This window comes from Myotis lucifugus, unplaced genomic scaffold (genome assembly GCF_000147115.1).
Source record: "Myotis lucifugus unplaced genomic scaffold, Myoluc2.0 scaffold_579, whole genome shotgun sequence".
Lineage (NCBI taxonomy): Eukaryota > Metazoa > Chordata > Mammalia > Chiroptera > Vespertilionidae > Myotis > Myotis lucifugus.
This window is the reverse complement of record NW_005871627.1, coordinates 339097-364471: the sequence shown is the minus strand read 5'-3', so window position 1 is coordinate 364471 and position 25375 is coordinate 339097. Positions and strand designations below refer to the sequence as shown.

At 38.5% G+C, this 25375-nt stretch overlaps 1 protein-coding gene across 1 annotated transcript in view; it reads left to right on the top strand.

The window, feature by feature from the left end:
• The window catches only part of ADSS (adenylosuccinate synthase), a 35137-nt gene that overhangs the window by 7798 nt on the left and 1964 nt on the right, over positions 1 to 25375 (top strand). Inside the window, 11 exon segments of the mRNA XM_006109820.3 lie at positions 5416 to 5518; positions 6333 to 6401; positions 8971 to 9021; positions 12494 to 12560; positions 12841 to 12948; positions 15164 to 15245; positions 17532 to 17658; positions 19144 to 19298; positions 20413 to 20537; positions 22089 to 22186; positions 24537 to 24686. Of these exon segments, the coding sequence (XP_006109882.2) occupies positions 5416 to 5518; positions 6333 to 6401; positions 8971 to 9021; positions 12494 to 12560; positions 12841 to 12948; positions 15164 to 15245; positions 17532 to 17658; positions 19144 to 19298; positions 20413 to 20537; positions 22089 to 22186; positions 24537 to 24686 (1135 nt within the window).

The window sequence follows — 25375 nt, the reverse complement described above, 5'->3', positions numbered from 1 at the left end:
GTGCAAAAACGTTTTAGTTTGATCCCATTTATTTTTCTTTTGTTTCCTTTGCCTGAGGAGATATATCAGAAAAAATATCGCTAAGAGAAATGTCAGAGATTTTACTACCTAAGTTTTCTTCTAGTAGTTTTATGGTTTTGAGTCTTACATTTAAGTCTTTAATCCATTCTGAGCTTATTCTGTATATTGGTGTAAGGAGGTAGTCTAGTTTCGGTTGTTTTTGCATGCATCTGTCCAATATTCCCAGCACCATTTATTGACGAGTGTCTACTTCATTGCATGTTCTTGCCTCATTTGTCAAATATTAATTGACCATATAGACGTGGGTTTATTTCTGGGCTCTCTATTCTGTTTCATTGATCTGTTTGGATGCCAGTACCAGGCTAACATGGACTTATTGACTGATGTTCACTTTGAGCGGCCTAATTCCAGCACAGTGCCCCTGTATCCAGAGCGAAAGGAAAAGAGAAGACACGCTGACTGTTTTCGAGGCCTGAGAAGTGCCTCTGGGCCGTGGGCATGAGTGTTCGACACGGAGCCTCCACTGTTGCTGCAAAGAGACCATTGTTTCAGGCTCATAACACATTAGGGCCGGAAGTGAGTTGGTGATTTTGGGATGAGAAAGACCTAATAGCAAACGGAGTTAAGGATTAGAGGCACTTTTGCAGACTAAGGTTATTTTATTCCCTTCCAAACCATTCTTTTTTTTTTTTTTAATCTCCCCTGGACCTTTGGAGCTTCTTAGTTAGAAACCTACACATAACAACACTTCACATAACAACACTTCTGGATCTAAACTTCTGCTCCACAGTTGGACTTGACAGCCTCTGGTTCTTTGCAGCCATGAAAAATAATTTCAAAAACACTTGTCTTCTGACGTCTGTAAGCTTCAAATCAAATGGGGCAGCAAAAGCATGCCTGGGAAGGCTGGCAAAGTACAGAAATCATCCCTGTGTTCCGCAGTACCAGGAGTCTTGTTCTGGACAGCATGAATATTCAAGTTTAGAAGTTAATCCTTTTTATATGTATTTATCTTTAGTGAAAGATGTGAACTTAAAGAGCCAGCTGTCTGCATACTCTGTCGAAATGAGTTTGTTTTGTCAATCATTTGGATTTTTTGTTTGCAAACAATGGAAAGAGCTGGTCTTAAGCAAAATGGGGTTTGTTTGAAAGAAGAGCAGGATGGCCCAGCCTCAGAGTCGCCCCAGACAAAGGCAGCTCTGGGGTCAACAGTTGGAACTGGAGGCCTTTCTCTTTAGGATGTGCCCTTAGGTGACTGGCGTCTCTAACTCCTCTAAGTGCCTTCTTCTCTATTCAAAATTCAGTGCCCAAGAGAGCAGAGCTGGGTTGGCCCAGGCTGGATCTAATGGCTCGGCCAGAGGGGTGATTCGCAAAGAGTAAGGGTGGGAAGAAGGGGGACTGAACCTCAGAGCCATTGAGACCCTTCTTCATTTAACAGTTAACTGAACATTTTCTGTGTTGTTTTTAAAATTTGGTTAAATAATGGAGAAAACAGCTTTGATTAAGAAGTGTTTGTTAAATGCTACATGAGGGACTGGGTTCTTAGTGCTTTGGGAATTTAGCAAAGCAGCAAGAGATAGTTACAAGTAACTATTAATATGAATATATATGATGAATACTATATCTGGGGGTTGATTCACCAAGTTTGGCTTGGGGAAATTTTGGAATGCGTAAGGAATAGTGCATCTCTGTTAAAAACAGAACAAAAAATACTCATTTATATAGTACTGTGTGGCCTCCCAGTGCTAACTAAGGAGAATCCTTAGACATGATTAAATGAATATATCCTTGCTACGTATGCCGGTGCACACTACATAGAGTTGCCTGTGTGAGAAGCAGTTCCATCACAAATGTGGGAATGTACATGCAGTTCAGAGCACCTGCCCTTGTAATTCTTGGTGGGCTTGCTACCTGCTAATATATGTAGATTCCCTGGTCAGGAAACTCCTGTGAGCAGCTCACACTCAGTTCCTATGCAGACACCTTGTCAGGAGCTCCTGTGAGCAGCTCACACTCAGCTCCTGTGTAGATTCCCTGGTCAGGAGCCCCTGTGAGCAGCTCACACTCAGCTCCGCTGAGCACCCTTTCTGCACAGCCTGTACCTCATGGTTAGAAGCTACCACACCCACCGTCCCCATAGGGCTCTGTGACCACGGAGACTTATCTGACAAGCCTGACACTTTCTCCCCTAGCTCCTTACTAGGATAATCTGGGGTAAATGTAACCATATTTTCATACTTAAGCAGAATTTAAATGAGATTAAGACTCTATAGTTATCCTTAATAAGACATGGGTTATTGGAAACTGTTGGTTAATGTTTGAGTGAGCAAGCTGTTAATTAAAATGTGATTTCAAGCCTTGTGCAGCTGAACTTTTCCAGCCTAAACCACCACCTGTCAATTTGGGAGAACTTAAAGAATTAAACCAGCGTATCCCCGTAAAGTCATCTGTCATACCAATCCCAACCTCCTGCCTCAAACACGCACACATTTCAGCCATCATCTCTCCATTATGGTTGTTGCCATCAGTACTGGCTGTTTTTGTAAAATATTACCTCAGAGAGTAGGTTTTGGTTATGCAACAAGACCACTGTGTACTTCCGAGTTAGTCACTGTTTCACCAAATGATTGTATTAATATCTGTAAAAATGATTTGTGTAAATTAGTAGGCTTACTTTTAAGGTCTACTCCAAAAATTACAGAGTAGTTTGTTTTTTATATTAAGCAAATGATAGATTTTTTTAAAAGCTAGTTTTAATTTAAATAATAATGTTTCATTGATTGTCTCAAAGTTACTAATACTTTATAACAATTTAGTAAGCATTTATTAAATTTAGTGATTTATAATAATTTAGAATTAAATAATTGTAATAGCAAATTAGCATTTTTTGGGCACTAAAGAAAAATTGAACAGACCAATATGTCCTTTTGGCATGTAATACATGTTTTAGGAGTCTTCTGTCAGTATTGGTGATAAACTTACACAAGTGTGAAATAATAAAGTATATACTGGGAAGTGTATTGTAACATTATTCAAAATGACAAAAGATTGCAAACAACCTGAATGTCTGTTATGAGACAAATTTAATGAATTATGTATCCCTATAAAAAGGAATACGGTACAGTGCAGCTGTTAAAAGAATGTGACAGTTCTGTTTGCAAAGTTATGGAATTAGCTCTAAGATTGCTCTAAAAAAAAGCAAGCCGCCCAGGTGTATATAGTTTGCTCACATTTGTAAACATGGAATAAAACAATCTTCTTCTATATATATAAAAGGCTAATATGCAAAATGTTCCCTTAGGAGTTTGACCAGGAGAATGGGAGTTCAATAGCTCGCTGTGACATGTGCTGACCACCAGGGGGCGGCACAGAATATGGCGGGTGACCAGTGGCAGCAGTGGGGTGCTGAGGGAGCGAGGGAAGGAGGAGGCAGGGAGGCGGGGAACCTGATTGGTCTTGATTGCCAGCCAGGCGTAGGGACCCTACCTGTGCACGCATTTTGTGTACCTGGCCTCTAATATATAAATATGTTTGTACAGTAGGGCCTTGACTTATGAGTGTCCCTACTAATGAGTTTTTTGAGATACCAGCTGTCTCTCGGCCTATTTTTTGCATTGAGTTGATAGAGTAATTTTCAGAACGAATTAAACTCGTAAGTCAAGGCACCACTGTATATGCAAAATTACCTCTGGGAGGACACAAAACCTGTGGTACCTGGTTGCCTTGTCCAGGGAACCAGGGCAGGGTGGGGGTGGAATACTGCGCATCTCTGTGCCTTTGTACCTTATGCAGATGTTTTCTGTTAAAAATAAATAGTAAGAAGTATTCACCTGCGCCCTTGGTGGTACCCAGTGAGGGAGGTATTGCTTAACACGACTGCTTCTGTCTTCCTGTGTCTTGCCACCCACCTGTCATCTTGTAGACTATAGGTCACCACTGTCAAGTCATTTGTTTATTTTTAAACATATATGACACACAGTAGCCTTCAAACAGAGATTCTTTGCTTTGTACAGTGCAAAACAGTATAAATAGGCTTTTGCTTTTTTTGAAGGACCATTTTTCTGAATTCATGATTGGTAATGATTTAGTAAAATGTAAATAACATGCATTTTGGCAAAAATTGTCAAGTTAGACTAGTCATTCTCCGGAGTACTGTTTTGATAGGTATTTTTAAAAATGTCCCACGAAAATGTCAAACTTTTTGTTGCAAATATATTCCTAGTATGTGGTTTACTTTAAAATTTAAAAAAATTGTATAGAAGTTTAAAGCTATAATTAATTGATTTGTGTTTTCTCCCATTCTTTTTAAACTTAGAAATTAGAAAATTTATCTGGTCACTTACTATTGTCTGCTTTGTGCCTAATTTTTATCATTTGACTTCAAATTGTGCTTTAATTGTCTGTTTAGGCTTGAGCTTCAGAGGGGAAGTTTCACCCTGGGTCGGCAGTATGATTCCCAGCTTTAGAGGGTCTTTGACCTTTGACCCAGTGTATGACGTTATCCAGAGATGAGTAGATCCCGAGGATCTGTTACTAACCAAACTCACAAGACTGATTTATAAATTTAAAAGTTTGAGTCTCAGGATAGCCAATATTTGAGGTAGTTACTTGGAGATTTGCTAGTTGATACGTCCATGTAAGAATACAAATGTCAGGTCACGAAGTTGCTTGACACTCTTAGGACCATGGGAGTTATATGAATATTTACATCAAGTTAGGCTAACTGGATGGATTACTCTTTTCTATTTTAAGGATTTTTATTTTGGAATACCATGGATAATTAATTAGATTACTACGTGTCCTACATAGAGAGTGCCCAAAACAATAAAAACGAATTGTCTTGCCCCAGCTGGTTTGGCTCAGTGGATAAAGCATCGGCCTGCGGACTGAAGGGTCCCAGGTTTGATTCTGGTCAAGGGCATGTACCTTGGTTGCAGGCACATCCCCAGTGGGGGGGGCGTGCAGGAGGCAGCTGATCGATGTTTCTCTCTCATCGATGTTTCTAACTCTATCCCTCTCCCTTCCTCTCTGTAAAAAAATCAATAAAATATAAAAAAAGACGAAGAAAGTGTTTAAACACACACACACACACACACACACACAAAACGAATTGTCCCCTGTGGTCTTTTCACTTTTTTTTTTTTTTTTGGTCCTTTTAGAGGGCATGTCTTCCCATCTTCCAGAAACCTGAATTCTCCAGTTTTCAGGAGTGAGGAATGGAGAGAGGAGAGCGAAACTATTATAAATCCTCCAAAGAATTAGTGTTTGTGACAAATGCTTGGGTTTCCTTAAGTGATAGTGACATTTTAGCAGGAAATCATTAATTTCCTTTGGAAGGAGATATATTACTTGTCATATGTATTGTCAGGTTCAATTTCCCATCATATGTTTCAGGGAGGAAATAATGCCGGCCACACAGTTGTTGTAGATTCTGTGGAGTATGATTTTCATCTTTTACCCAGTGGAATAATTAATCCAAATGTTACTGCATTCATTGGTAAGTATAGAATGAATCCTTTGAGAATTTTCCTCCCTAGTTCCTAATAGTGTTCATTTTTCATTATCAAACTGATTTCATCCTTCACTAATCAAATGATTAATCTTGACCTTGGTACCTTCTGGAATATACCTAACTTTGGCTATTTTACAATTCCTTCTAGATCTTTTAGCACTAATACTTTTTGGAATGATTGCTTTGCATTTAACTGTATTCATTGGTAATCTTAATTCTATAAAGAACTATTAGGTCATCAGATCAGTTTTTCAAACATGACACAATAAGGCAAACAAGTCTATGTTTTATAAATTGATTCTGAGCCCTTAGAACATATAGGCAATCTGATATGTTCTATTCTAGTTTTTTATTTTTTAAAATGCTAATTACAACCCACTAAATTGATTTTATTAACAGTAATAGTGTGATTCCCAATTTGAAAGACATTTGATCTAGAGAGTCTACTATGATCTGGTTTAATTTGCCTAAAGCTACATAACTAGTTTTTTTTTCCCAAATAACAGTTTTACTTTGTTTCAAAGAAATTTTAAATTATATTGGGTGTAATTTTAGTGTTTTTTAATTCTGTGCTTATGTTCTTTTGTTTATTTACATTACACTACTGTCTAAAACTTGGAATCCTTTCTGTGATATCACTTTGGTAAATCAGAATGTCCTGTAAATTCAAGTCCCTCAATCTCCTATGTTCCAGATAAAGGGTAATTGTAGATGTCTATATTTTAATATCATTAGGTATGTCTATATTAATAAAGTATAGATGTTTAAGGTTGGAATTAATTTGTTTATTTTTCTTTAGGAAATGGTGTGGTAATTCATCTTCCGGGATTATTTGAGGAAGCAGAAAAAAATGTTAAAAAAGGAAAAGGTATGAAAGAATGAGTCTGCTTTGCTTGGTAACCAGTTATTATTATTATTATTTTTGGTAAAGTTTTATTCGGATCTCATGCCAGCCACTTAACATTTATTTATTTATATTTTTTATATTGTTAAAGTATATTTTTATTGATTTCAGAGAGGAAGGGAGAGATAGGAGAGATAGAAACATCTGTGATGAGAGAGAACCACTGATTGGCTTCCTCTTGCACACCCCACTCTGGGGCTTGAGCCTGCAACCTGGGCATATGGCCTGACCAGGAATTGAACCATGGTATCCTGGTTCATAGGTCAATGCTCAACCGCTGAGCCATCCCGGCTAAGCCAGGCACTTAACATTTTTGTCTTACACTTGAAAATTGCAGGTTATTGAGGACAAGTTGTTTAATCTCCGTCGTTAAATTTTATCAATTCTAATTCGTGTTTAAACAAATGACAAACATAATAAGGTCATTGTGTAAGTCTTGGTTATTTTACAAATTAAACTTTATCTTTTGGGAGCTAAAATTACTTACTGTATCTTGTTGGCAAAACTCTAGGAAATCTATGAGTTCATCTTGTCGTTTATACTCAGGTTAACATATCCTCCTGCCCAAACCAAAAATGAGCGTAGGGCAGTGAGCGAGCCACCGAAGCCACTGTGCACACTGCCAGTCTTGTTTCCTAGACTTTAGCTCTGTGGTTGCCACAGCCCAGGGATAAAGGATGATTGTGAGGTCCCTCCTTCCAAATGAGAGAAATGCTCCTCTGTGCTATGGATCTGTCCATCTCCTTAAAAACATCTTGATTTCCTGCCTTTCCTAATCCCTTTTGGGTTTTTGGAAATCAGCTTGGCTACCTTCTAGGGTTTGAGGAACTTGGCAATGCAAACAATATACAATTGGGGGAAATCATTAGTGAGTTTCTCTTTAGCTTAGCTCGAATTTAAAATACCCAGTTCTATTACATCATTCAAGTTCATTGTTCAGCTTTAAAAGTAGCAATCTGTCCTCCAGTGTTTCAGACAACTCATCTGGCTTCACAGATCCCCGTCTCTGCCGTCTCTGTTGCCCTCCCTGCGGTTCTGGCCTCTGTATTGGGGCCAGCTCTTTCATTGGTCAGCCTGAGGTTCCCCTGCTGCGCTCTGCTTTCCTCCGTCCTCTGAAAGCTTCGCCCTACTTTCTTCTCCCACTGGCCTGTCTAATCCAGCTGAATCCACTGCTCTGAGTTTCTTTGTAATATATGTTTTGTAATACTCCTTAAGCTAACTTCAGAGTGCATGTTTTCATGTCAAAACCAGCTGTAGAGGGGAAGGTTTCCTATTCTGGCTTATAGCACATTATCAAGAAGCCCTTCTCTCTAATGTATAAGGAATAATTTGAAAATAAATCCTTAGATATTATCAAAATGAACAATTTTTTTTAATAATTTATTTTTTTAATATATATTTTATTGATTTTTCACAGAGAGGAAGGGAGAGGGATAGAGAGTTAGAAACATCAATGAGAGAGAAACATCGATCAGCTGTCTCCTGCACAACCTCCACCTGGGATGTGCCCGCAACCAAGGTACATGCCCTTGGCCGGAATCGAACCTGGGACCCTTCAGTCTGCAGGCCGACGCTCATCCACTGAGCCAAACCGGTTAGGGCCAGAATGAACAATTTTTAATATCTAACAGGAGTTTTGAAAATGTTTGGAGTATGGTGGCTTATTCTTAAAACGTATATAGCCTACAAAGGTGTACTGTCTTTAAAAAATATATTTATTGCCCAGCCAATGTGGCTCAGTGGTTGAGTGTCACTATGAACCAGGAGGTCACGGTTTGATTCCTGGTCAGGGCACATGCCTGGGTTGTAGGCTTGATCCCCAGTTTGGGGCATGCAGGAGGCAATCTATCAATGGTTCTCTCTCATCTTAATGTTTCTATCTCTCCCTCTTCCTTCCTCTCTGAAACAAAAATATTAAAAAACATTTATTTACCTACTCATTCAACAATTTTTTTGAACATTTATTGGATGACTGGCCCATGTTACGAAACCTCATGGCCCCTGCTCGCAGGCATTCACCGTTAAATGGGGAGATATATATTTACAGTTCGGTGTACTAAGTGGAGTAATTGGTAATACTTGGAAGGAATTAGTGAGAACATTTTACTATTTTATTTAATCACATTTTTTATAATTGTCTTGGGAAAGGGTGCCATCCCCAAGATTAGCAACTCCCTTTACTCAATTCTCCCCCCACTCTACAGCTAACTCCTCTTCCCCCCAACTCCTACAAAAATGTCATTTTTTACCATTTGCTGTTTGGGTTCCTAGAAGTGTTTTTATGTGGATAGAGCTGGCTGTGTTTGGAGCTTCTATGAGCAAAACATTTAGAAAGAATGTGTGAATGCATTTGTATATGTAATGAATGACAGGTGAGAAAATTCTCGTTAAACATGTTTCCTATGCAGAAGAAAAGCTATGAAAGTGATTACTTCAGTGAAAAACACTTTTAAACACTGTTTCTAAAGAAATTAAGATGAAAGAATTATTATACAAAATGTTCCATGAAATGTATTTTCTCCCTTCCTTCTAGGTCTGGAAGGCTGGGAAAAAAGGCTTATCATATCTGACAGAGCGCATATTGGTAAGGAGGACGTAAGCCTATGCATTTATTTTTAACTATCATTTTCCCAGAAACTTATCACACCAAAGCATTCTGTAACCAACTTTGTCTTCAAGTGGGTGGATTGCAATAATTGGGTTCCAAATACATAAAGTCTTACTAATTTTTTCTTCTTTTTTGTGTTTTTATAAGGGCTAGGCTAAAATGTACCCACTTCTGAAGGAAGAATTAGCTAGTCAAATGAATAGTATAAGCAATATTTCATGAGACTCTCTAATTCTACTAAAAAATAAGGCATATCAAAATACAGAGAGCATTTATTTCCACACATTAATACTCATGTAAAAGTAGGTCTACCATCTGGCAAATCAAGTGACTCTTTGTGTCTCAAATATAATAATGCTGCTTTTTAAATGATTCAGCCTTTATTCAGACTAGCCTTCTCTTCTATTACTTAGAGCAAACTGGATTCTAAAATTAATTCAGCCACCACCAATAAATTTGAGTTTTATTTCCCTATCATCCGATTGCTGAAGTGATAGAATTGTTTATTAACGGTGACACAATTAAGAGACAATACCCAGGAAAGAGAAAGAAGAACTATAAGCCATGTAAGAAACTTATATGAGTGATCGAATTCTTAAATTCTACCTAAATATGTAGTTCTCCTGAGGCAGTTGCTGCTCTAGTTTTGACATTGACCTTCATTTAAGAGGCAGCCCCATCGAAGTTCTTAAGGTACAGCCAAGAAAGCAAATTAAAACCCTTTTGGGCGGAAGCAATGAAGCTGTAAATCTGTCATTTTTGTTCGCTATTGTAAGCTTCTGGTCTTAAAAAAATCATACTCTCAGCTGTCACCTATATAAAACATATTCATTTGGTTATTAGCTTATCTTAGTAATTTTGTTTTATATTTTCATATATCATCACGATAGTGCTTTAATATAGAAAGCAATGTAGTGTTATTAATATTTTTTTATACTGACAGTCTCTTAGGTAGTGAAAAATGTATTTTTGTTCACTGCTTTTATACTGTTTTTATCTGCTTACACTCACTAATTATTACCTTGTACGTATTCTGATACCATGAATATTCTGTTACATCCTCGTTAACTTCTTTCCGCTTCATGGTTTTTACATATAGCATGACAGTTTGCATCCTTGGGTATAGCACAGTGGCTCAGCAAGTTACTTAACCACTTTGACTACAAAAAACAAAGAAAATAGTGGTGCAAACGGACCAAAGGACCAGAATAACTGGAAAGTAGTGTGGTTTAAATGCGAATTAATGTTATATTTTTATTATATTTCTTTAGTAATGGTTTTTTCTTTTTTATAAATTTATGAGTTGGTCCGACGGTTGTGGGTTATTGTTAAGCTGTTAAGCTGATTAACATAAATTTATGTCCTTAAAGGAAAGGTTTTCTGGTAGAGGAGGAAAGTTAGATGTTAGTAATAATATGTGTAATAATACAGGGTGGGGCAAATATAGGTTTACAGTTGTCCGTATGGAAAAATAATACAATAATTGATGATAATACAAGAATAAACTGTGTTTCATTTACTCACAACTGTAAACCTATGTTTGCCCCACCCTGTATATGTATGCTTTAAAATGTGTTATTTTAGCCTGTCTGCTGTGGCTTAGTGGTTGAACGTCGACTTATGAACCAGGAGGTGATGGCTCAATTCCCAGTCGGGCACGTGCCCGGGTTGTGTGCTCGATCCCCAGTGCGGGGCATGCAGGAAGCAGCCATTCAATTATTCTCTCTCATCATTGATGTTTCTATCTCTCTCTCCTTCTCCCTCTTCCTTTCTCTCTGAAATCAATAAAAATATATTAAAAATAATAAATAAATTGCACACTTTATTTTTTTGTTTTGTAAATTTTTTTATTAAAGTATAGCTGGCATACAATATATTGGTTCAGGTGTACACATAGTGATTCAACATCTTTATAACTTATGAAGTGATCGCCATGACAAATCTAATAACCCTCTATCACCGTACAGTTATTAAAATATTATTGACTATATTCTCAATACAGTACATCCCTGTGACTTACTTTTATAACTGGAAATTTGCACCTCCTAATCTCCTTTACCTTTTCACCTAATTTCTCTGGCAACCATCAGTTTGGTCTCTGTATATGAGCTTCTTTCTGTTTTGTTTTGCTTGCTTGCTTGTTTTGACCTTCGGATTCCACATATAAATGCAATCATATGATATTTGTCTTTCTCTGCCTGACTTATTTCACTTAGAATAATACACTCTAGGTCCATTCATGTTGTCGTAGTTGGTAAGATTTTATTCTTTTTTTATGGCTGAATAATATTCCATTGCATACATATACCCCATCTTCTTTATCCATTCATCTGTTGATAGGCACCTAGGTTGCTTCTCTATCTTGGCTGTTGTAAATAATGCTGCAATGAACATAAGGATGCATATATCATTTTGGATTAGCATTTTTGATTTTTTTTCAGAGAAATGACTAGAAATGGAATTGCTGGGTCATATGGTAGTTCTGTGTTTAGTTTTTTGAGGAACCTTTGTACTGTTTTCCATAGTGGCTGCACCAATTTACACTCCTCCAGCTGGGCAGGTCCCCTTATTTCCACATCCTCACCAGCACTTGGTATTTGTTGTCTTTTTGATGATAGTCCTTCTAACAGGTGTGAGGTGATAGCTCATGTGGCCTGATTTGCATTTTCCTGATGATTGGTGATGCTGAACATCTTTTCATATGTCTATTGGCCACTTGTATATCTTCTTTGGAGAAATGCCTGTTCAGGTCTTCTGCCCAGTTTTCATCAGATTGTTTATTTTTCTGCTGTTGAGCTGTAGGAGTTCTTTATGTATTTTGTTTCTTTTATTTGCTTTCTAAAATTTTTTATTCTTTATATATTTTAGATGTTAATCCTTTATCAGATATATCATTTTTTCAGCAATAGAAAGCCATTGACTTTTTAAGGCAAAGGAATGGTGACATTATTTTTCATCTTAGAAAGCTGGCTTTGGCTATATAAAAATTATGAATTAGAGGTGTCCAAGAGGAAGTAGGCACACTCACTAGGAGGCCACAGTTTTGGTGAAAGATGAGGGAGGATTGTGACTAGACAGGGAGAGGGAGATGTCAAAATAATCCCTAGATTTCTGGAGTCCAGAACTTGAAGAAAAGAAGATATCCTAGTAAACTGAGCTTCGTAGAATTGTTAGGTAGCGTGTTCCAAAATTACCTTCTTCATGATTCATTTTTAAAATTGTATATATTGCAATAAATAGGAATGGACGATCAGACCTATTTTTATATTCCAGTTGGCATTGGAACCTTTACTCCCACCATTATTGTTGCTTCTTAAAATGTACTAATTTCTCATACTGAAGTCCGACTGAAGGGATTTATAGCTTCGATGATTTAAAATACAACATGGTTTGCTTTCCTGTATCATCTTTGTTTCAACAAAACTGCTCTTGCTTTGTTTCCCTGCAGTGTTTGATTTTCATCAAGCAGCCGATGGCATCCAGGAACAGCAGAGACAAGAACAAGCAGGAAAGAAGTATGGGTTTTTTTCTTTGTTTTTCCTTTTTGGTGCAGTTGAAGCATATCCACACCCTAATGCTTAAGTTCTAGGCCAACCGTTCAGGTTCCCTTTAAGCTTTTATATAATACAAATGTAGGTTGAAGAAAAATAGGCATTAAAATAGCTAGTTTAGATTTCAGAGAAAATCAATAGGGTTGTGAAAAGAAACTTACAGGAAACAGCATAAACAGAAAACTGTCTGGCCACAAGAATGGCATCTTGTCTAACTTAACGCTTGTTTTGGTTTATTTTTAAGTTTGGGTACCACAAAAAAGGGCATCGGCCCAGTTTATTCTTCCAAAGCTGCTCGGAGTGGACTCAGGATGTGCGATCTGGTTTCCGATTTCGATGGCTTCTCTGAGAGGTAACTAACTTGTGTTTCACAATGGAAAGAGCAAATGGAATTTTGGAATTTTTAAAACTCAGATTGCAGACTAGTAAAATCAGTATTCTCCTTGAATAGTGGTTGGCATGTTTGTTTTATTTAGGATATTAAAGTTAATTTTATTGCATTTTAATTGGTCCTTAATGCCAGATTAACTTTATGAAAAGTAACATGATGATATCATAGCAGTGCTCCCAAGAAGACAAAACCAAAATTATGTTTAAGGAAAGCCAGATGGTGACTCCATGATGGGGGGTTAGTTGGTTGCATTTAATGACAGGTGACATCAAAGGCATCATGGATTCTATCCATTTCCAGTCAGTGGTTTGTCCGCACTGTCAGTGCACCTCCACTGGGGATATTAGAGGCTGATTGATAACGTCTGCCTCCATCTCTTTTATTTATTTATTTTTTTAATGAATGAAATATGATTTTATTTTATTTTTTTTAATTGTTTCATTGCTTAAAGTATTACAAAGAGTATTACATATGTCTCCTTTTTTCCCCGCCCTTGACAATCCCCTGGCCTTCCCTACCCCCCAGTGTCTTATGTCCATTGGTTATGCTTATATGCATGCATACAAGTCCTTCGGTTGATCTCTTACCCCCACCCCCCAACCTTCCCCTGCCTTCCCGCTGTAGTTTGACAGTCTGTTCGAGGCTGCTCTGCCTCTGTATCTCTTTTTGTTCATAAGTTTATAATGGTCTTTATTATCCATAAATGAGTGAGATCATGTGGTATTTTTCCTTCATTGACTGGCTTATTTCACTTAGCATAATGCTCTCCAGCTCCATCCATGCCGTTGCAAATGGTAAGAGTTCCTTCTTTTTTACAGCAGCATAGTATTCCATGGTGTAGATGTACCACAGTTTTCTAATCCATTCATCTACTAATGGGCACTTAGGCTGTTTCCAGATCTTAACTATGGTGAATTGTGCTCCTATGAACATAGGGGTGCATATATCCTTTCTGATTGGTGTTTCTGGTTTCTTGGGATATAGTCCTAGAAGTGGGATCACAGGGTCAAATGGGAGTTCCATTTTTAGTTTTTTGAGGAAACTCCATACTGTCTTCCGTAGTGGCTGCACCAGTCTGCATTCCCACCAGCAGTGCACAAGTGTTCCTTTTTCTCCACATCCTCTCCAGCACTTGTCGTTTGTTGATTTGTTGATGATAGCCATTCTGACAGGTGTGAGATGGTATCTCATTGTTGTTTTGATTTGCATTTCTCGGATGATTAGTGACTTTGAGCATGTTTTCATATGTCTCTTGGCTTTCTGAATGTCCTTTTTTGAAAAGTGTATATTCGACGGGAAACCATAAAAATACTAGAAGAATCCAAAGGCAACAAAATCTCAGACATATGCCGAAGCAATTTCTTCACCAATACAGCTCCTAGGGCATTGGAAACTAAAGAGAAAATAAACAAATGGGACTGCATCAAAATAAAAAGCTTCTGCACAGCAAAAGAAACCATCAACAAAACAACAAGAAAGCCCACTGCGTGGGAGAACATATTTGCCAATGTTATCACCAATAAGGGTTTAATCTCCAACATTTATAGGGAATTCATACAACTTAACAAAAGGAAGCTAAACAATCCAATCAAACAAAAAATGGGCAAAGGACCTCCATCTCTTTTAAAAGCATCATGTAGACCATCCCTTTTGTTTTATTTTATTTATTTATTTACTTTTAAAATATATTTTTATTGATTTCAGAGAGGGAGAGAAAGATAGAAACATCAGTGATGAGAGAGAAGCATTGATTGGCTGCCTCATGCATGCCCCCTATTGGGTATTGAACCTACAACCTGGGCATGTGCCCTGACCAGGAATTGAACCTTGACCTCCTGATTCATAGGTCAATGCTCAACTGCTCAGCCACACTGGCTGGGCTATCCCTTTTGTTTTATACACAGTATAATATAATTAATTCAGATATAAGTCTTATAGTTACAGATTTCAGTTATTTTCCCCCTACATATATACCTAAACTTGAGTAAAAAATATTTTGAGTGTGTCACTTATTCATATGACTAATCTCCTTTATTAGACTTTATTTTTCAGAATGTAACTTCATTTTGGGGGTTAATTTGTTAGATCACTCATTGACAGAAACCCTTTGAATAAAATGATATTACTCAGACTATTTGAAAGAGAGCTAATGTCTTGATTTGTCTGTATTTCTCAGGTTCAAAGTTCTGGCAAACCAGTACAAATCTATATACCCCACTTTGGAAATAGACATCGAAGGTGAATTACAAAAGCTCAAGGTAATGCTTTCTGACCTTCTTAATGTCCTTTTTAAAAATTGTTTGCCAAATTGGCATCTAGAGCTTTCACTCATTCAGGCTTTGTGTTAGGAATTGGAATATACGGATGAAGAATATATGGAGACTTAGAAGTTATACATAAAATAGTTTATAGTATGATAAGTGCCACATAGGTATGTGTGAAGTATTATAGATAAGAACTGGGAAAGCAAAAGTGTTTGCCCTCTTTAAATCTAAGAGCATTCAGGCCTAAAAGGAATGGTGTGTTTGAATACCTTCATATGACATGAAACGAAATATTGAGTGGGGAGCAGGGAACAGGAGTAAACTACTGAAAATAAAGTTAGACAAGTAGGGACCAAATCATAGGTCTTATATTGGTCTTACGTGGCTTTGGCCAAGGACTTAAATGGGAGATAAGCTTTTATTCTGGAGATAATGAAAAACTACTGAATAATTTTGTGCTGAATAAAGAGTAGATTTATATTATATAAAATCACTCATAGCAATGTGGAGGCTAATGAACAAAGGGACAAGTGAGACAGCTCTGAAAGCTAACCAGCTCATTTAGAAGTGATACGGACAGGACAGTCTCTTCAGAGACAAATAAGGTAATTGGCCAAAGATTAGGCCCAGTTGGCAGCTATTAGTTGTCCGTGATGCCTGAATTAGTCAGTAGTCAAGTCTCCTATCTGCTCCACCCTCCATTCCTCCACAATTTTTGGTGAATTTCAAGCTGCTTCCCGTGTATCTAATTGTTATTCCTTCTCTTCTATAAGTAAGTATAAATATCCATTCCAGAACTGAATAGAAGCTTGCCAACCTCATGTGCCATTCTAAAACGGTTGCAGACCTTAGGTCTCTCCCCTTACTAAAGTCCTAAAAAATATAAGACCTCCAAGGACAATCTAAATTGGATTTCAGTGTATTGATAGTTGCTTAGAATAGATTGCCATTTTCTTTTCATTCTGCCATGCAACAATTGTTTTAAATGTATATTAGCAACTTGGAAATAGTTATGTACTAAAGTGTGGATGTGGCTTTTCATTTCTATTTTATACATGTTCCATGTGAATGAAAAGTAGATGAATAATAATAAACAGAATTGGGTAAGAGGTTCTTTTTTTTAAAATATATTTTATTGATTTTTTACAGAGAGGAAGGGAGAGAGATAGAGAGTTAGAAACATCGATGAGAGAGAAACATCGATCAGCTGCCTCCTGCACACCTCCCACTGGGGATGTGCCCGCAACCAAGGTACATGCCCTTGACTGGAATTGAACCTGGACCCTTCAGTCTGCAGGCCGACGCTCTATCCACTGAGCCAAACCAGTCAGGGCAAGAGGTTCTTAATAGGTAATATATGTTGAACCAGGTCTTTAAGGAACAAGGGGTGTGATGATGGATTGGTCATTTTAGGCATAAAAAAAGGACTAGAACAGGAATAAGCTTGAGATGGGAGACTAGAGCCAAGAGGGGACCATGGTTTCATCAGTGGGTAGAGCACACTTCGGTGAATTCATGAATGGAAGTTGGAATCTCCATACTAGTCTGGCGAAATATTTAAACATCGTTGAAACTAGGTTTTATTGCAATTATACTTATACCATAGGCAGTGGGGCAACTCTTGTTTATATTATATTTTTAATGGAATTCTAAAATTAAGCAGTATTATTAACTTCAATATGTTTTGAGAAAGTTTTATAATGCTCACGTGTAAAGTAGTACTGGATGTTGTCTACTAGTAATGCCACTGAGGTATTTTCCTGTAATGGAATCTAATGGAAGAAGAACATTGGCAATCAATTATTGATGTTTGCATGCTTGGCAGTGTCACTGGTGGCCCTCACCACATTTTGAGAATCACATTTTGAGATGCAAGTTTTAAAACTCAGGGTTACATGGCTTATAAATTATTAAATATTTCACAAAATATAAAATCGTAATGTAATACACTCCGTTCTTTTCATTTTCTTGAAAGCTGGTTTATGAAGTGTGAGTGCTTGGCTACTTGGAAGGCTGTCACCTTATTTGCAGTGAGGTTAACCTGTGAATGTCATTGTATCTCCGCTGTTGTTGAGCCAGTGTCTCTCTCCTGGCTCTGGGAATCGGCGTGAGAGACCAGCGGGAACCCCAGTGCTGTAGCAGGGTGGGCACCATCACCTGCCCCTTTCTACTTGGCATTTGTCAGTTTCCACTGTCGTCAAGTCAGGAATTTTTACTTGTATTGGTTATATTGTAAATTTATTAGCATACATTGAAATTGTTTTTTGTCTTGGTATATAGGGTTATATGGAAAGAATTAAACCAATGGTGAGAGACGGAGTGTATTTTCTATATGAGGCCCTGCATGGACCACCAAAGAAAATCTTGGTAGAAGGTGCAAATGCAGCACTTCTAGATATCGATTTTGGTAAGTGCGATAAGACTTAGGGGGAGCTAGACAGAGCCCTAAAGTGCTTAAGATATAAATAATTCATGTTAGCATGAAGGGGTTTTAAAACAAGGCTGTTAGCTTGTATACATATTCAGGAGGGGTGGAAATTTGTCATCTTATACTAATTTTTTTTAAGGATTATTGTGGAAAACACAATACAAAGATTAAGTTTTGTTATTTATTAGAATAAGCAAATTAATTGGGTCAGTAGGTTTGAAATTCTGTAAACTGTGATTTTATTATTTGGTTCATGGTTCAATTCCAGACCTCACTTCTGTAGGACTGTGAGATGACCAGATGAATGCTTTGGAAGGATCTCTGTCTTTAATTCAGGCTTTAAAAACAAAATCAGGGACTAAAATACATTGTTATTAAATTCTAAAGTCTATGAAGTCTGCTTAATTAACTCCCTGGGTATGGGGTACTGAGTGGATTTAGAACATTTTCTCTATATTCAAAAAGTTAACACTTAACATCTTCAAACTATTGCCCCATTAGTTTGTTGGCCTTTCCTTCTAAACATGATCACTCAGGATAAGTCTGATTGTTCTCAACTCTTACTGACCTTTCATTGGCTTTTGACTCCAAGTAAACCAGTTAAAGAAAGTGCATTTCTATGTAGTAGATATGTATTTTCAGAGAGGAAGAGAGAGAGAAAGAGATGAATGATGAGAGAGAATCATTGATTGGCTGCCTCCTGCACACCTGCACACTAGGTTGAGCCTGAAACCCGGGCATGTGCCCTGACCAGGAATCGAACCATGACCTCCTGGTTCATAGGTCAACACAACCACTGAGCCACGCCAGCCGGGCATTAGATTGGCATTTTTGATACCCTAATATATATGCCTAGCCAATCTGGAAAGAAAACAGATTTTCTAATTAGCATAGTGAATAATTTTTAAGTATGAAGAGGATCTTGGGTGGGGGTATACCACTCTTAGCTTACTCTTGTCATTTCTGGGATTATTCCTGGAATAGACATCAAAAGGTAGGAAAATGCTTAAATACCATGCAGTTTTTAGCATGCTGTTGTCACTGCAGGTTGCTGCTATACCCTATTTAATAAAGGGAGTAAAATAAAATTTGTTTTAAACTAACAGGAGAGTGTTCAAGTACATCGATTATAAGTCTGCATGGGAGATTAACACCAGGGTTTTGGCATTACATTATTTAGCAGTTCATTAGGTGAGTACCTACCCTACAGAGCTGAGCAACCGCATGCATCACAGAGCCACTCCAGTGTGCGCTGCAGGCATAGCTCTGACCACCTATGCTTTTATCTCATCACAGACAGAAGGAATCAGGAACAAACCATTGAGGCTTGGAGAGGGTGGTTACAATTAGATTCAAGTCTGTCAAAGACCTAGAGTATAATCCAGTGCAGAATCTTCATAGTAATTCTGTTTTAAAATAATTTGTCTCTATGTGTGTATATTTAATATTTGTTTCTATTTTTAGGAACCTATCCTTTTGTAACCTCCTCAAACTGTACAGTTGGAGGTGTGTGTACTGGATTGGGTATGCCCCCTCAGAATGTTGGAGAAGTGTATGGGGTTGTGAAAGCTTACACAACTAGAGTTGGTATCGGCGCCTTTCCTACAGAGCAAGACAACGTAAGCCTCTTTCTCAGGGAATCTAATCTGAAAGTTTTAAAAGAAAAATTCATGCTTTTTCCCTTAATGACTTCTTATTTTCCATGCATTTCACTTAATTTGCAAGACTGATCAGAGCAACATTATAAAAAATGTATGTACACATTTATGGTTAGTGGCAGCAAAAAAAGGAGGGATTAGAGGGTACTTAAAGGTCATTGTCATTGCAAGGCTGAAGGAAGGCGGGTTTATGAAGGGCATTGAGATAGTGGAGGCGGAAGTTGTTAAAAATGACAACTGCCTTTCACCAAAAGCTCATTAGGAGACAAGGGTGAGGAAAGTGATCTCTGGACATTGTCTGCTCATAGCCAACATTTGCATGGGGGTGACGCTGTGTAAGTGTCCTATACCTATGAGCTCTTTGGATCCTCACAACAGCTCCTTCCCCACTGTACACAGTAGGAAACTGAGGCACAGAGAACTAAAGTCACTTGCCCCAGGCCACACAAACAGGGCTGGGAATCAAACATGACAGAGCAAAAATTTTTTAAATACGTAACTAATAATGTCAAAATATAAGAGGTAAGGACATGATGGCTTTAATCAGAAAAGTGTAAATTATGGAGTAGATAGATCAGAGGTGGGAAAAGTAGGTTGTAGGAAGTGTAACTTAGATCTTTGAGCATTGTTTTCAACCTTAATTCTCTTCAAAAGAGTATTGTGATATCAACAAGTACTTATTAGATGCAAGTTTGCCTTATGGTTTTCAGGAAAATCATCAAGCTATAGTTGTTCTTCGGACAATTGGCTTGTTTGTTTTAATATAACAACTTAGTTTTTAATATGCAGCATTTATACTTTTTATATATCAACCTAAATTTTGGGAAGTGATCTATATGACATCATAAAAAAATACTGGTTTTAAAATAAGGTGAAAAATGAAGCCAAAACTGGATCTATTCCAAATAATGCTTCCTTCACATAAAATCCATCATCATTCTATCTTCAACTTAGTTATTTTCTGGAAGATATTTATCTCAAAGAGACTCTAACTTGTCATATGATCTTAAGTATAATTGTTCGAGATCGACAGCATTGGTATCCTAATTATAAAGTTCTATTTTCTGTCCCCTAGGAAGTTGGAGAATTATTACAGACAAGGGGTGGAGAGTTCGGTGTGACTACTGGAAGGAAAAGAAGATGTGGCTGGTTGGACCTCGTTTTGCTTAAATATGCTCATATGATTAACGGATTTACTGCGTGAGTTTTCTTAGAAACATTTATTTCAGGAAATAATGGGATAATTCATGACCACAGGTTAAATTTTCGAAATGCAGGCTCAAGGCAGTACCCCAATACAAAAAAATTCTCTCTTTAACCTCTGAAATTTTAGTTCAAGTTAGAAATGGACCAACATATAGGAGAAGGGAAGCAAGGAGAGGAACCCCAGGTGATCTTCCTAGACGTCCAAGGTTGGAAGGAAGGAATCATAATACTCTTACATGCTTATGAGTATAGAGCAGTGATGGCGAACCTATGACACGCATGTCAGAGGTGACACTCACACTCATTTTTTGGTTGATTTTTCTTTGTTAAATGGCATTTAAATATATAAAATAAATACCAAAAATATAAGTCTTTGTTTTACTATGGTTGCAATAATCAAAAAATTTCTATATGTGACACAGCACCAGAGTTAAGTTAGGGTTTTTCAAAATGCTGACACGCCGAGCTCAAAAGGTTCGCCATCACTGGTATAGAGGGAAGTTCAGGTGGGTAGGTGAGTAGACAGATAGATAAGGAGTTGAAGGGTGGAGTACATACATAGCGGAGGACATACATACAGCAGTGATGTTGTCCATGGGCTTGATTGACGTCTGACTTTTGGATTTAAACCTCAGATCTGTGCATTGTGCTGTGTGACCTTGGGCACGTTATTCCTCTGTGCCTTTTTTTTTTTTTTTTTTAATCATCTAGATAATAGTATTGCCTGCCCAAACCTAGTGTTGTATCTAATTTCCACAAGTTTCCCCTTAAAGCTCTGTTTTCCAGTCATTTTTGGGGGGATGTTGATGTATCACGAAGAGTCCTTGATGTGTTTCCTCAGTCTCCTTTGACAGTATCTGACCGGAAGGGTGGAGAGGACTGTACCCAGAGTGAGGAGAGGGCTGCTGGCATAGGTGTGAACATGCATGCCTCTTGTGGTCACCCCTGTGGAACAGAGTTCTGCTGTGCCACGGCCACAGAATGTGTTCCGTACCCCAGGCTGCCAGCCCACAAATATGTGTTGATCATAAGAAAGTTAAACAAGAGGGTGTGGGTCAATCAGCGAAAATCCATTTTCATTATTAGAAGAGTAACTTACTAGTAGATTAAGTCATTTTTTTATTATGAGGAGAATTCATCAGTATGTTGTCTTGTTGTGTTTTATGTGTATCATGCTTTAAAACAAATTCCTAATCAGTTTTCAAAATTGCTTTGGAGCTTTTAGCTTTTTAAAAAAATATATGTTTTTGTTAATTTCAGAGAGGAAGAGAGAGATAGAAACATCAATGATGAAAGAATCATTGATTGGCTGCCTCTTGCATATTTCTTCCACACTGAGGATTGAGCCTGCAACCCGGGCATGTGCCCTGTCTGGGAATCAAACCCTGACCTTCTGGTTCATGGGTGGACGCTCAACCACTGAGCCACGCTGGCTGGGTGGAGCTTTTTAGCTTTGTATGAATTTTCCTTTACTCCCTCATCATATTAAATGTTAGAGCCTTTAAGAATTTGCTGTTTTAACATTGTCTTTTCTTCCAAAATTAGGTTGGCACTTACCAAATTGGATATTTTGGACACGTTTACAGAAATTAAAGTTGGAGTTGCTTACAAGTTAGATGGTGAAATTATACCTCATTTCCCAGGTATTTTTTTTAGGCTGTGTATAAAGAATATTTTTAGGTGAATATATTAGAGCAATTTCATAAAGCTTTCCTGTATAATATATGATATATAGCCACATGGTTATTATGCCCTTGTGAACAGTGCAAGTGTATTCACTTATTATTGGCATTTGCTTCATAGTTGCTATGCATTTGGGTGCTGGATTGCTGCAAGCAAAATAAAACATAGGAATGAAGAAAGAAACCTGTTATTTCTGAGCCCAGCTATGCTGTTCCTGAATCTCACCTTTCTTAATCTATGTAGGCATTCCTCCGTCCCTTGTGAAATGTGGGGTCGGAGAGAAGAGCCCTGCTTGTCAGGATAGGCCGGTCCTTAATACATTAACCCACCTTGTCCTTCAAGCCACGTAACTGATTTTCTCTAACCTCTAATCTGTGGCTAAAGTGGATAGATGTAGGGAGACTTCCTACTTGAGGAAATGTGTTTTTTCAGACATACCTTTAGTTAAATGATTTCTTCAGTTACTCAGGAAGCTCTGGAAATGTTTCCAGCTTCCGGAAGTAGGAACTGTTAATTTGTTTAGCCATCCTATAAGACTGGGGATATGCCAAATGAAGGAATATTGACTAGCTCAGTGAAGCTTGGTAGGCTGGTAGGTTTTGTGACTTGCTAATGGCCAGTCAGTGGGAATTGAGGATAGCTGCAAGTTCTTAGAAACGTGTAAAGTCATTGTCTATTAGTCCGACCTCTAAGCCATCTACAGTTTCGTTTCTCTTGGCTGTTCTTTCCCTTGATTCTGAATCACTGTTTCTATGTCTGAATATATTTGAGAGACTCAGATTCTGTGATCTTCCTCTGAAGAATATTGCTGCTTGTTTTAGGGGACAATTAAATTACTGGCTGATCATCTTGACCTTATTTAGCCTGGTTTTATGCTTTGTTAGTGCAGTTATGTGAAGAGCCCAAGTAGTAGGCCATTCTGCAGGCCACCAGCAAGCCTCAGGGTTTCCCCATGCATCAGCTCAGGTGTCCCATCCAAAGTCTCAGGGTCCCACTTTCCCCCAAACAGGGCCCTGGCCTGTTGCAGCAGGTTTGCTGGGTTGGAGAACCCACCTTTCTCTGGAACTCTGTCTGTGTGACGGAGGCCCGAGCCTGAGCCTCAGCTTTCCTGCCCTCTGCTGTAGGAGATGAGATTCTCTTTGCAATCTGCTGTCCACCAGGTCCTGCCTTTCACACTTGCCTGAAGCTGATGAAAGACTGAATCTTTCATCGTCTTTCTCCAGTTCATGACTGGCGTTCATCGAGAGCCGTCTGGTCCATTGTTCCCATGTGCTATTTCTCAATGCTTCAGGTCCTGCCAGCGCTGTACTCTGCCCCAGCAGGGCATCCCAAGTCACCTCCTATGAAAGTTACTAACTGCAACATGCCAGAGACTACCCGTCTCTGCCTGCCACCACTGATGGGCCCCCTGCCAGCAACTGGCCACGATCCAGCTCCAGGACCCCATTTTAGAGCCTTCTTCCTCACACATTGCATTCCGTGGGAAACAGACTTGATAGAGAGATTTGTGTGCGGGTGGTGTGTTTGTAAGTGCTCTGAGCAGCAACATCTGGGAGGGAGAGAAGCAGGCTTAGGCAGAGGGCGAAGTTGAACTGCAAGGTAGTTACATAAAAAGCCCTCAGCTGGTCTCATGGATGACCCTTCGGAGTTGTCCCAAATTAAGGTAAGTGGCCTGGTCCTTGACATCCTCGCATAGGAAGCCATTGGGCGGTGGCTGCTCCAGACGGGCAGCTCACTTCGGTGGAGGGCATCCCAGGGGACATCCTGACCAGGGAGCTGTGCGCAGGCAGTACTCCCACAGCTGAGGGGATGCGTGTGTCAGTCCTGAAGGGGGAATCTGAACAGAGTTCGGCATCCACCATACGACCTCTGGTCAAAAGAACTGGTCTGGCGTTAGTCCAGTTTCAGTCTCTCCTAGGGGATGCAGAGACAATGGTTTGGTGAGACCAATGAAGGAAGTTCCACCTAAGCTTTGGCACACAGTCACAGAAGCAAGAGATTTCCCAGATGAGAACAAGGGTAGCCTTCTCTCTGGGAGCCTGCAGACATTCCACAGATCATGGAGTTGAAACTAATAATCCATCTGTTTACAGTGCATAATCCTGTGTTGCTGTAGAAATATGCTTGATTATAAAACCCTACCCCAGGTGCACTGTTTTTCCTTTCTAAACTCTGAAAAACTTCTAATTGCAAAACGCATCTGGCTTCAGCGATTTTAATAAGAGATTGTGAACCTATGAGATATCAAAAAGTTGTTGGACAATAGGCAGTGTTCAGCATGAACTAATATACTTGCTCTTTAACTTTCAGCAAACCAAGAGATCTTAAATAAAGTTGAAGTTCAATATAAGACTCTTCCAGGATGGAACACAGACATATCAAATGCAAGGACGTTTAAAGAGCTGCCAGTTAACGCCCAAAATTACGTTCGATTTATTGAAGATGAGCTTCAGATTCCAGGTAAATAAAAACACTTTACAAACAACTGTCTTTGCTTTCTCTACTTTTGACTTGACTGTCTACCTTTGAAATAGGATAAAAGATTATTATTCATAGAGCACTTGTGATTTGCATAGATGCCCAGGAAGAAATAAAATAATGTTATTCTTTAGAGTAAATACAATTATCTTTCTTTAATCCTTCATGTGCCTGAAGACAATAGATTCCTCTCACCATTTTTCACCCTGACTTCTGTTAGTCTGCTTTTCACCCTATGACATTGATTCTTGTGTCCTTCTCCCTCTTAAATAACCTCCTTTTGTGTCTGCATTTCCACCAAAAATAGTGTGTGGTTTTTCATTTGGGGTTAAACCACCATTGAGAATTGGAGGAGTTTCCTGACTAGACATTAGAAAATAATAGGTACAGAAAATAGGAACTCTAGTTGGAACAAATGTAAGAGAAGAATAAAGAATAGCCGAAACTGGTTTGGCTCAGTGGATAGAGCGTCGGCCTGCGGACTGAAAGGTCCCGGGTTCGATTCCGGTCAAGGGCATGTACGTTAGTTGCGGGCACACCCCCAGTAGGAGATGTGCAGGAGGCAGCTGGTCGATGTTTCTCTCTCATCGATGTTTCTAACTCTCTATCCCTCTCTCTTCCATTCTGTAAAAAATCAATAAAATATATTTAAAAAAAAAAAAAAGAATAAA